Source organism: Leucoraja erinacea, chromosome 12 (genome assembly GCF_028641065.1).
Source record: "Leucoraja erinacea ecotype New England chromosome 12, Leri_hhj_1, whole genome shotgun sequence".
Classification (NCBI taxonomy): domain Eukaryota; kingdom Metazoa; phylum Chordata; class Chondrichthyes; order Rajiformes; family Rajidae; genus Leucoraja; species Leucoraja erinaceus.
This window is the reverse complement of record NC_073388.1, coordinates 17336552-17349570: the sequence shown is the minus strand read 5'-3', so window position 1 is coordinate 17349570 and position 13019 is coordinate 17336552. Positions and strand designations below refer to the sequence as shown.

The 13019-nt window shown below is 43.2% G+C and overlaps 1 protein-coding gene across 1 annotated transcript in view; it reads left to right on the top strand.

The window, feature by feature from the left end:
* tex11 (testis expressed 11) overlaps positions 1-13019 on the top strand; it is an 86159-nt gene that overhangs the window by 66981 nt on the left and 6159 nt on the right. The window contains exons 27-30 of the mRNA XM_055644193.1: positions 278-427; positions 1801-1909; positions 8029-8149; positions 9567-9734. Of these exons, the coding sequence (XP_055500168.1) occupies positions 278-427; positions 1801-1909; positions 8029-8149; positions 9567-9734 (548 nt within the window). The remainder of the gene's footprint in view (positions 1-277; positions 428-1800; positions 1910-8028; positions 8150-9566; positions 9735-13019) is intronic.

Sequence of the window (13019 nt, the reverse complement as noted above, 5' to 3'; positions counted from 1 at the left end):
AGGAAAAAGGCAACGTTTCTTGTCGAAACCCTTCTTCAGACTGCTGCTGCACCCGCTGAGTTTCTCCAGCTTTTTTGTGTACCTTCGATTTTCCAGCATCTGCAGTTCCTTCTTAAACACAACATATAATTCTGCTTTATTGTTAAAGTATCGTTGTTGTGAAATTATTTAGAGCGCTATTCCATAAATATTGGTTAATATTTTCAAATGTAAGAATCAAAATATATGTAGTGTAATCATTTTGTTGTATCACCAGTCACCCTCTCTGTGTCTGTAGGTGACATTTCAAAAGACCCTACAGAGACACTGCTACTACTTTATGAATTTGAAGCAAGAGCTAAATTGAATGATCCAGAATTAGAGAATGTATTAGAGAGAGTATTACAACTAAAGCAAATAGAACCTAAAACACTGGAAACGCTAGCTGGTAAGCATCAACCTTTTAACAAAAAGACAAACTGCTGCAATAACTTAGTGGGTCAATTAACTTTTATGGAGGCAGAGGGAATGTCGCTGTTTCAGGTTGAGGCACTGCATCACATCACCCCGAAACATTGATCATCCTTCAGCCTCCACAGATCTGCTTAACCTGACGAGTTCCTCCAGAAATAATTTTTTTCTTGAAATGACAGCATCTGCCATCTCTTGTGACTCAGTTAATTTTTTAGCCCTGATCATCTTATCTACATTACTTATAGATACCCAGTTAACTGTTAATTTGCAAGACAGGATTGGTGCAAAGTTGACAATTAATGTCACCTTAATATCAGACACTTGTTTTTAATCCATAAAATGGCCATTAAAGTCAGTATCAGGTGTTTTTTAGTTGTCATATTGTAAATAGTCAGACATTACTTGTTATATTTATCCAGGTAACAACTCTACCATTCAGAGTAATTCAGTATTACTTTGGGAAGTATTTTGAGGGATTTCTTTCTGACAAGGATCTGCATTATTATTTGAATGTTAGCAGCTTGCAAACAGATTATGTCTCTTATAAGCACAAAGGAAATTCTCCCTTTCATTACCCTTCTATTTTGCTTGCTGTTCGGCTTCACTTGGCAGTCAGTCTGCAAATTCTGTGTTGCCTGTAGTAATGTATGTAGAATCCTGTAAGATTATGTTTCGGAGAAATGTTTAATTTTAAAGTTTAAAAAAAAAAATAAGTTGTGACACTTAATAGACTGCTATAAATTATTTTAACAAATATTTTTAGATTGTTGTGAAATATTATTTGAATTATAATCATTGTTGTGAAATATTTCAATGTCAACTTAGTTAATTATTTTTGAGCAACTCTTGCAGGTAACTGGAGGCAGTAACAGGGAAAAAGTATAACTTTTGTTGTAAGCTGACAGACTTTGATATTCTTAAATTATTCATTTATCTTGGCCTTTGTTGTCTTTCACTATTAATTGAATTGAATAATGGAGAAATTAACTTTAAAAAATAGCTGTAAATGTGACCAATTCAGAAGGACCATTATGCACATATGTTTGTTATTGAGTAATGTGTCAAAAGCAAACAGGATAAACATGTTTCTGATGAAAGAGCGTATGAAGAGATATATGATGAGAATGTAAGATTGATAGCATGGTCATCTTCCTGAGTTTCCTGTTTCTACCCATAATTTGCTTATATTTAATATTTCTTTGCTATGAAAAGATATTGCATATCTAATATTGCTGGAGTTCCTCTATTTCTAGTCCAGCCACAGAATGAATAATATGTTATTAAATGAATTGAATGCCACTCTACTACATTGAGGATAATATAAATTGTGTTTTCTTGTAACTGAAGCCTTATCCATGGAATCTCCTGCTCATTACCCATCACTCTGTAAAAAACTCTTGAAGATTGCGTTATCTCTGCAAAAGAAGCAGCCTCGTATGGATGTCATACGGTGCAGGTCAGTAACCAAGCTCGAGGGAGCACCTCTCAAATACCCAATGATCCAAAGTTAGCGAGTTCACACGTTCACTCGTTCACACCAGCCCCCAAAGAGTCATAATACACGGTGTTTTCTACAGCTATCCATGAGGCCAATCACACATTGGAGGAACAAAACCTCATATTTTACTTGGGCAGTTTACAGCCCTGCAGAATCGATATTGGTTTATCTAACATCAAGTAACCCTTGCATCCTCTCTCTCTCTCTGTCCCTCCCCCACCCTAGTCATTGTACTAGTTTCACTGTCGACCTGGTGAGTTTCATTGTATAACTTGTTAACACCTAGTCCACATCAACAATGGACCATTTCCTTGATCATCATTACTCGTTTGCATAACTTTCCTTCATCTATATTACTAAAAGTAAGATCTTGACCGCATCCTGTTTTTCTGTTTCATGATTTTTGAAAAAACGCTGCCACTTGATTTTTGTGATTTTTGGCCATCTTACTGAGAGCCCCCCTCTGCTGCGCAGGAAAAGAGGATTTTTCCCATTGATAAAAAATAAAAGAATTATTAATGTTTAAAAAATGTTGACATTCTCTCTGCTGCCCCTGCTGGTGGGAGGGAGGGGGGCTATAACACCCGGAAGTGTTGTGCCTCACTCAGTATCTGCAAGATGGAGGAAGCGAGAGGGTCACGTCTCTCTGAGCTGTGAATAACACTGAACACATGTCTACTCAACTGTGAGTGCCCTTAATATGGTTTGAAAATGAAAATGTGGTTGCTTTGAAATGCTGCACTACAGATGGTTGTTGGTGGTGGTAACTGCTTTGAAATGCTGCACTGCAAGTGGTTGTTGGTGGTGGTAACTGCTTTGAAATGCTGCACTGCAAATGGTTGCTGGTGTTGGTAACTTGACAATTTCCTGTTTGCACTGTATAATGATTTTAGATAAAATGCTACCACTTACGGCTGTTATTTTTGGCCATCTTAGTCAGTCCCCCTCCGCTCATCAGATGCAGAGGATTCTTCCTATCAATGAAAAATAAATGTGTTATTAGTGTTTAAAAAAATGTTGAGAATCTCTCTCCTGTCAATCTCGTCATCAGATTCAGATTCAATTTTAATTGTCATTGTCAGTGTACAGTACAGAACCAACGAAATGCATTTAGCATCTCCCTGGAAGAGCGACATAGCAAACGATTTGAATAAATAATAATAAGTGTCCGGGGGGGGGGTTGGTGATTGGCAGTCACCGAGGTACGTTGTTGAGTAGAGTGACAGCCGCCGGAAAGAAGCTGTTCCTCGACCTGCTGGTTCGGCAACGGAGAGACCTGTTGCGCCTCCCGGATGGTAGGAGGGTAAACAGTCCATGGAGGCCACGCCCATTCCGGTGGGAGGGGGAGGGGTCATAAAACCCGGAAGTGTGGGTGTGGATCTATCTCTGCAAGATGGGGGAGGGAGAGGTCACGACTGTCTGAGCTGTGAATCAAGTAAACACACTGAATGTCTACTGAACTGTGTGTGGTGTTTATGTGATTTTATGGTGGTCTCACCCTGTTTGAAATGGTATGAAACTGCATTTGAATGTGGTGGCCTTGCACCCTGCATGAAATGGTATGAAACTGCAATTGAACCTGGTTGTCTTGCACCCTGCTTGAAGTGGTATGAAACTGCACTTGAATTCGGTGGCCTTGCACCCTGCTTGAAGTGGTCGGAAACTGCACTTGAATTTGGTGGCCTTGCACCCTGCTTGAAGTGGCATGAAACTGCACTTGAATTTGGTGGCCCTGCACCTTGCTTGAAGTGGTATGAAACTGCACTTGAATTCGGTGGCCTTGCACCTTGCTTGAAGTGGTCGGAAACTGTACTTGAATTTGGTAGCCTTGCACCCTGCTTGAAGTGGTAGGAAACTGCACTTGAATTCGGTGGCCTTGGTGGAGAAGTGGAATATTGCGGATGGGGACCAGCCCTCCCATGTGAACATGGGACCCAACGGGTCCCACTTAGTCTAGTTTGTTCTATATCTCTCTATCACCATTTATATCTCTCATTTCCCTTTCCCCTGACTCGGTCTGAAGAATGGTCTCGACCCGAAAAGTCACATTCCTCTTCTCCAGAGATGCTGCTTGACCCGCTGATTTACTCCAGCTTTTTGTATCTATTTTCAGTTTAAACCAGCATTTGCAGTTCCTTCTTACACAATATTATTACAACTTGATCTGCAGGCTAAGCCTAGCTATCAGCGACATGATAGAGACAAAAAAGCATATTCACCCTTAACTTCCACAGATTCACAGAAAGACATTCTTGCCATAGAGAGAGTACAGAGAAGGTTCACCAGACTGATTCCTGGGATGGCAGGACTTTCATATGAAGAAAGACTGGATAGACGCGGCTTGTACACGCTAGAATTTAGACGATTGAGGGGGAATCTTATAGAAATGTACAACATTCTTAAGGGGTTGGACAGGCTAGATGCAGGAAGATTATTCCCGATGTTGGGGAAAGTCCAGAACTAGGGGTCACAGTTTAAGGATAAGAGGGAAGTCTTTTAGGACCGAGATGAGAAAATCATTTTTTACACAGAGAGTGGTGAATCTGTGGAATTCTCTTCCACAGAAGGTAGTTAAAGCCAGTTAATTGGCTATATTTAAGAGGGAGTTAGATGTGGCCCTTGTGGCTAAAGGGATCAGGAGGTATGGAGAGAAGGCAGGGATGGGATACTGAGTTGAATGATCAGCCATGATCATATCGAATGGTGGTGCAGGCTCGAATGGTGGTGCCTACTCCTGCACCTATTTTCTATGTTTCCTCCATGAATCCTTTTGGCCAGACGACTCATCCCCATGACAGGGCTGGTATAGGGATGGGGCTGATAGAGGCTCTGCCTCAGTGCCGGAGACCCGGGTTTGATCCTGATCTCGGGTGCTACCTGTATGGAGTTTGTACGTTTTTTCAATAACTATATGGGTCACCTCGGAATACTTCAGTTTCCTCCCATATCCTAAAGATATGCAGATTTGTAGATTAATTGGTCTCGGCAAATTGCCCCTAGTGTGCAGGGAGTGGATACGGAAGTAGGATAACAAAGAACTAGTGTAAGCAGGTGATTGATGGCTGCGTGGACTCAGTGGACTGAAGGGCTTGTTTATATGCTGTATCTTTCAATCAATCAATCAATTACATCCCTTGCCTTATCCCATAACAGATATTCACCATTTCCCTTCATTAGCAATATCTTTCAGTTAGCAGAAGTACTGTCTTTTCTTTAATGCGAGTTGAAACATAACAGAGCAAAATTAAATGCGTCATGAGATTCTGTGTTCTAGTGTCGAATTTCACTAGATTTTGGATGAGCTGTGAACTCTTCTGTGCAATTTAACACTGTTTAATGGTATAGACCATTAATGGTATAATCTTATCCACTCTCCCCATGTAACTGGAAGCCTTATGGAATCATCAATCTTGACTACACAGGATTGGCCTCATTAATCTGGGTATCTGAGTAGATTGCCTGAAGTCAAAGGTTGATATTATTGATTATTTTTTTCAGAACCGTTTCCAATGTATATTTACAAAAAGATACGGTAAAAATATAAAATTATTAAGGGATTGGACACGCTAGATGAAGAAAACATGTTCCCGATGTTGGGGGAGTCCAGAACCAAGGGCCACAGTTTAAGACTAAGGGGTAGGCCATTTAGAACTGAGATGAGGAAAAACCTTTTCACCCAGAGAGTTGTGAATTTGTGGAATTCTCTGCCTCAGAAGGCAGTGGAGGCTGATTCATTGGATGCATTCAACAGAGAGTTAGATAGAGCTCTTAGGGCGAGCAGAATCAAGGGATATGGGGAGAAGGCAGGGATGGGGTACTGATTGTGGATGATCACATTGAATAGCGGTGCTGGCTCGTAGGGCCGAATGGCCTACTCCTGCACCTATTTTCTGTGTATCTATGTAAATAGTATAACTTAATGCTGAAATTTAATGGTTTTTGTGCAAATTTAAAGGTTATTCCCATTTTTGAAATTTAATGGGAATAACATGGCAAGAAGAATATAACATGGAGAAATGAATAGAATAGAATTTCCTTTATTGTCATTCAGACCTTACGGTCTGAACGAAATTTTGTGCCTGCAGTCATACATACAATGATACAATAATAATAACAACAATAAACACAAATTAACATCCACCACAGTGAGTCCTCCAAACACCTCCTCACTGTGGTGGAGGCAAAAATCTTAGGGTTGCAGTCTCTCCCTCTGCTCCCTCTGCGCTGAGGCGATTCCCCACCGGGCGATGGTATAAACAGTCCCGCAGCTCACCGAACCCCGCGAACGGGCCGGTTCAAACACTGCGGCCCGGGGTGGTCGAAGCCGCCGCACCTCCAGTCCAGCACACGCAGCCGCCGGCCCGCGGCTGAACCCAGGACTCCGGACACCGCCGCCAGAACGTCGTCCCAGCCACCGGAGCACCGTCCCAGCCCCCAGACCGGATCGCCCTCACGTGAGTACCGTTCCACCCTCGGGCTGGGCCACTCCGACGGGAGTGCCGTTCCTCCCTCGGGCCGGGCCACTCCGACGGGAGTGCCGTTCCTCCCTCGGGCCGGGCCACTCCGACGGGAGTGCCGTTCCTCCCTCGGGCTGGGCCACTCCGGGGAGTGCCACTCCCCGGGCTGGGCCACTCCGACGGGAGTGCCGTTCCTCCCTCGGGCTGGGCCACTCCGACGGGAGTGCCGTTCCTCCCTCGGGCTGGGCCACTCCGACGGGAGTGCCGTTCCTCCCTCGGGCTGGGCCACTCCGACGGGAGTGCCGTTCCTCCCTCGGGCTGGGCCACTCCAGCCCCTCACCATGCCGCTCTCACGGGAGCACCGTTCCATCCCGGGCTGGGCCGGGAGCGAGCCCAGGACGAGTCCTGTCAGCTGCCTCCAGAGTCCCGAGGTCGCCGGCTCCGCTAGGCCTCAGTGTAGACGGAGGCAAAGAAGGGGGATACGACAAAAAGGTCGTATTCCCCCGAAGGGAGTGACAGCAGCCCCCGTTTCACCCCCCACCCCCCTCCCCACATAAACACAGCCTAAAAAAACAAAAACATAACTACACAAAACGAAAAAAACAACACAAAAAAGTAAAAGACAAACGGACTGCAGGCGAGCCGCAGCCGTTCACAGCGCCGCCACTTCCGGAGTGCCATCCATCTTCATAGGAAAAGAAAGATCATGTTTTTTATGATGAAAAATTAAAAATTGTTGGTATTTGGGGGCATCCTGGTATCCTTATACAAAAAAAAACAATGAAAGTTACTTTGCAGATATAGCAAGCAATTAGGAAGGCAAACAATATGTTGACCTTTAATAAATGATGAAAAATATTTTACTAGAATTGTATAAGGCCCTGATGAGAATGCACCTGGAATACTGTGAAGAACCTATTTCCTTATCGAAGAAAGGATTTATTTATGATAGTGGGAATGCGATAAATATTAATTACTGGGATGGGGAAATTGCACAATGAGAAGAAATTAAAAAACAATTTATACTACCTGGAGTTTCAAAAAATGGAAAATTAATCATAGAAACATTCTTATTTGAATTTACAAGATATATACAGTTATTATTTTTCATGGCAAGGATGACTAGAACTGAGTTCCCTGTCATATTAAAGCCTTTTGGAGCTAGACTGCTGTCAGGGGAGCTGAAGTGAATTCCCATGGCAGGTAATAGGGATGACACTTCACTGTAGGACATTCCAGTTTTGGGGAGCAGGAGCTCGTCAGGACCTTAACGTCTGAACGCCATGCGAAGTTCATTAGAAAACAGACATTTTCACCCTCAACGTTGCTCGAGGACTCTGCACCCATAGGTTGAATGGGATTCACCTGGGATCCACCCAGTGTAGCGAGAAGCCCTCAGGTTGAATGGCAAAGTGTGGCATGGGGAAGATATGTCTATGTAAAACAGTGCACATAGCAGTCCCTCTCTTCTCTAAGGTAGGTAAGTCTACCTTTAAGTCCATCCAACTCTCAATCCTTTGTCAGTTGATTACTGCATTGCACCCTATTACAAATGATTCTGTTTCTATCCTTTTATTATCTGTAGATTGTCAATAAACATTTGTAATTATTTCCCCACAGCAAGTTTCTGCACAGTCTGATCCAGATCTCACTCCCCACAGGAGTGACTGAAATTGAGCCTCTGATTCTGGAGGAGGTTTGGTCTTTCTATGAGGAAGTATTAATAATTACTGAGAGCTCGGTGAGTAATTGGGATTATTAAGAGAAAATGTAAAGTGGTTAAAAATGGAAGAAAAGGTCATGTTAATGTCACTTCGGGAAAAAGCATTAGGGGCCTGTCCCACTTAGGCGATTTTCCAGGCGACTGCCGTCGACTGTCAAGTAGACACACGCACACACACACACACACACACACACACCCCCCTTCCTTCACCAGCCCTTATGCAGGCGGGGACAGGGCAAGCGGGGTGCGCTGTCTGAGTGAAATTCACACGGTCCAAAGGCAAGGTGATACAGACACACAGGAAGGCTGGCACTGTAATTAAGATGGCTAATGGGCCTGTCCCACTTAGGCTACTTGTTTGGTTACTGCAGTCGCCACATGTTCGCGGGTGGTTGCCAGGTAGTCGCCTTCATGGTCGTGAGGAGTTCCCGCATTCTGTGAACTAGTCGTGGCTTCCTTATGGTCGCTTTCCTTTCAAATTAGCATGGTTTTGGTCCGACTTGAATGGTGCTCCTTTTGGATATGAGTGGCGGTGCAGCCTTGAAGGGCCGAATGGCCTACTCCTGCACCTATTTTCTATGTTTCTATGTCTGGCTATGCAGATTGGCAAGAAGGGATGAGAGTGGAAGTTTGGGAAATGGAGGACATTAGAATGAAGACTCCATCAACTATGGTAGTCCTCATTCAAGAGAAGGTGGTATCCATGAGGAAGAAGGGGTCGTCAGTGGGAGGTGTGGACTTGTTGCCGAAGAGGTAGGTATGGAGGTAGAGGCAACAAAAGAAGAACTAGGCATCATGAAGGGTCTGTAACTCATTAACATGTGGGTACAGTGAGTTCTTTGAGCATTTCATTAAAGCTTAATAGGTTGCTTCACCCTCTCAATTCCAGATCCTTGTCTTTGTGTTGCTAGATAAACCTAGTGTGTTGCTCGTTGGAGTCAGACCACAGAATGTGTTTTATTTCCCCACCTCCCACCCGTGTATTCCATCCATGTCAAAGTGCAGATACTCCCAGACTTATGTAAGGGTTCTGATCCGTGGACCCTAGGGTAAGTCGGATGTTACATAAGTCGTAAATGAAAGTGCTATTGTGCAAACGTAAATTTACTGTTCAAAGTGGAGACCGTGTGGGACGTCCCACACGGAGACCACATGGAAGCACATGACACAGAGACCACAAGGGCATCAGCGGGCTTAAAAATTGTTTATGTAAGTGTGAATTTACGTACGTTGCAGATCAAGTAAGTCAGGGAATGTCTGCATTGGACTTCCTGTAGCTTCAGCTTCTGACAGCATCCAGAGAAACAATGGACAGATGTGGCTTTAAGCTTATCAAAAATAAGCGAAACTTCCGGAGGTTAGAAACTGTGCTTATCGTGTACTTTGGGGTAGGATAAATTTAGGCCCGTTATTTTATAAATTTTTCTGTGTATAGCAGGAGGAATACCCAGAAATAGAGATCCTGTGGCTGATGACTCGTGCTTGGAACACTGGAGCTGCCTTGTATAGTTTTGGGAAATATTCTGAAGCAGAACAATGGTGTGGACTGGGAATGAGGTTTCTGAAACATCTGGGTTCTCTTCGGGCCAGCTATGAAAGTCAGGTATGAGAGCTGTCACAATAACATTGCTCAATGTTATGATAAATTACGAAACCTTATTCTCAATTAATCTTCCCGTTTAACAATTACATTTTGAATTCATATTATAGATAACATTTTCAGGGTAATTCACAAGCATAATTGAGAAAATTACAATAACCCAATGAAAGGAATTTTAGCAGAAGGTGAGGAAAAACATGATTAAAAGGAAATTTAAAATAGGCTGCTCATAGAAAACATGGATTAAAGATGAGAAAAATGAGATGCCAGTGGCAATGTTGATAGATGTTGACAGTACAGTAATTAATGCCCTTTTCAGGTTGTCGAGATCAACCTCATGGAGTTGGAGTCACATGTATGACCAATCAGTTATCAATTCCTTCCTTAACTGAGGACTCTGTTCTGTGGAGTCTCACTAATAACTGTTACAATCACAAAAACATTTGTAAACCACAAACATTAGCTTCCTGCATTGAATCAATTTTGGATACAGTTTTTACGGGCTGTTTTACCGGCCTCAGGAACTGGCTATAACCCGAACTGTACATAAATTAGAGAAGAGCAAAAAAAGTTTGTGGGGAAGGATTACATTAACAACTATGACAGGAGAGCAAGCAAGTGAGGGAAGATTGGCCATAGTGAGTGAGCGAGTGAGTCTGGTTAGTGCTGCAGCATTGCTCAGCTCAACTCAGCCTGCCAAATGTTGCAGCTTGTGGGAACAGGAGGGGTGGCTGGAGAGAGAAGGCATACAGAAATTTCCCTGTTCCCACCTGGCAGAAGATGCCTGCACCCCTGCAACAGCAGAAGAATCTATCCCCATCCATCCCGCCTGTCACCCAAACACGCTTTGGTATATATGGTATGTCCATATGTCGGCCGTTCATAACCCAGGGAGGACCGGTACTCTCATTTGGACTTTGTGGAATCATACTGTTTTGACTGACTTGCCATAAGGGACCTTGTTGAAAACCTCACTGAAATCCATGTAGCCTATATTAAATGCATCACCCTCACCAATCCTCCATGTTACTCCAAAAAAAATGCCACGTAAGGCAGACAAATCCATGCTGATTATCCTTTTTAAAGGTAAATTATACTGTACCTAAGAATTAGCCACTTTTGAAATAAAAACCAACTGGTTTTCAATTGGTTGATTTATCCCTTCCTCACATTTCAAACAACAAGTTTGCAGATGATACAAAAGTTTGTGGTTTTGCAGATAGTGGAGATGGTTGTGAAAAATTGCAGCAGGGTCTTGATTGGTTGGCTAGTTGGGCTGAGGAATGGTTGATGGATTTTAATACAGAGAAATGTGAGTGAGGTGTGGCATTTTGGGAAATCTAACGTGGGCAGGGCCTACACAGTCAATGGTAGGGCTCTGATGAATGTTATAAAGCAGAGGGATCTAGGAGTGCAGGTACATAGTTCCTTGAAGGTTGAGTCGCAGATAGACGGGGTAGTTAAAACGGCCATCATCAGTCAGAATTGAGTATAGATGTTGGGAGATAATGATGCAGCTATATAAGATGTTGTTGAGGCCGCATTTAGAGTATTATGTTCAGTTCTGGAAAGATGTGGTCAAGCTGGAAAAGGGTACAGGGAAGACTTACGAGGATGTTGCCAGGACTCGAGGGCCTGAGCTATAGGGAGAGATTGAGTAGGCTGGGACTCTATTCCTTGGAGCGCAGGAGGATGAGGGGTAATCTTATAGAGGTGTATAAAATCATGAGTGGAATAGGGTTGGCGCTCAGAGTCGCTTGCCCAGAGTAGGGGAATCAAGGACTAAAAGACATAGGTATAAGGTGAAGGGGATAAGATTCAATAGGAATCTGAGGGGTAACTTTTTCACATAAAGAGTGGTACGTGTATGGAACGAGCTGCCAGAAGAGGTAGTTGAGGCAGAGACTATTAAAACATTTAAGAAACAATTAGACGGGTACATGGATAGGACCGGTTTAGAGGATAAGGGCCAACCGCAGGCAAGTGGGACTAGTGGAGTTGGGACATGTTGGCCGGTGTGGGAAAGTTGGGCCGATGGGCCCTTTCTTCCCCTTCCCACCCCCCCCCCCCCCCCCATCTTACACCAAGAAGGGGATATATATATATATATATATATATATATATCTATAGATATATATAGAGATATATATATAGATAGATATATAGATAGATATATATATATATATAGGGGATATATAGATATATATATATATATATATATATATATATATGTGATATATATATAGATATATATATATATATATATATATATATATATATATATATATATAGATATATAGATATATATATATATATATATATCTATATATATATATATATATATATATATATATATATCTATATATATATCTATATATATATATATATATATATATATATATATATATATATATATATATATATATATATAGATAGATATATATATATATATATATATATATATATATCTATATAGATATAGATAGATAGATAGATAGATAGATAGATAGATAGATAGATAGATAGATAGATAGATAGATGATATGTTGTATTCAATTCCATTCATGTTGCAGCAAGATTTGGACAAATTGCGGAAAGAAGCTCAGATCAAGATATGCTAAATGTGCATTGGTTCACCTCCCAGTATTGGGATCCAGGGCTATCTACAAGATACAAGATACATTTAATTGTCATTTGGACCCCTTGAGGTCCAAACGAAATGCCGTTTCTGCAGCCATACATTACAAACACATAGACCCAAGACACAACATAATTTACATAAACATCCATCACATCGCTGTGATGGAAGGCCAAATAAACTTCTCTCCACTGCCCCTCTCCCCCCCCCCCCCCCCCCCCCCCCATATCCCCCTCAGAGTCATAAGTCATAGCCCCCGGCTGGCGATGGCGATTGTCCCGCGGCCATTAAAGCCACGCCGGGTGGTGCGAGGTCGCACACCGGGTCTTGGTGTTACGGTGTGCGCTCGCAGAGTCCCGCGGCCATTCCAAGCCGCGCGGGGCGGTGATGTAGGCCCCGCTCCAGGAGCTCTTCAACCCCGCAACTCGGGCGGGGGAAGTCGCCGTTGCGAGAGCCCTGACAAGCGGTCTCCCTCCAGGGACCCGCGGGCTCCCGGTGCCGCCGTCCACAGACCCGCAGTTGCAGCCTCCGACTCTCCGGTCGGGCCGCAGCAGCAGCGCTCCTCCACCGCTCCACCCGCTCCGGACTCGGCCAGCCCCGCGACGGTGACGGTGAGTCGTAGCACCAGAGTCCCCGGTCTCTTCCTGTTG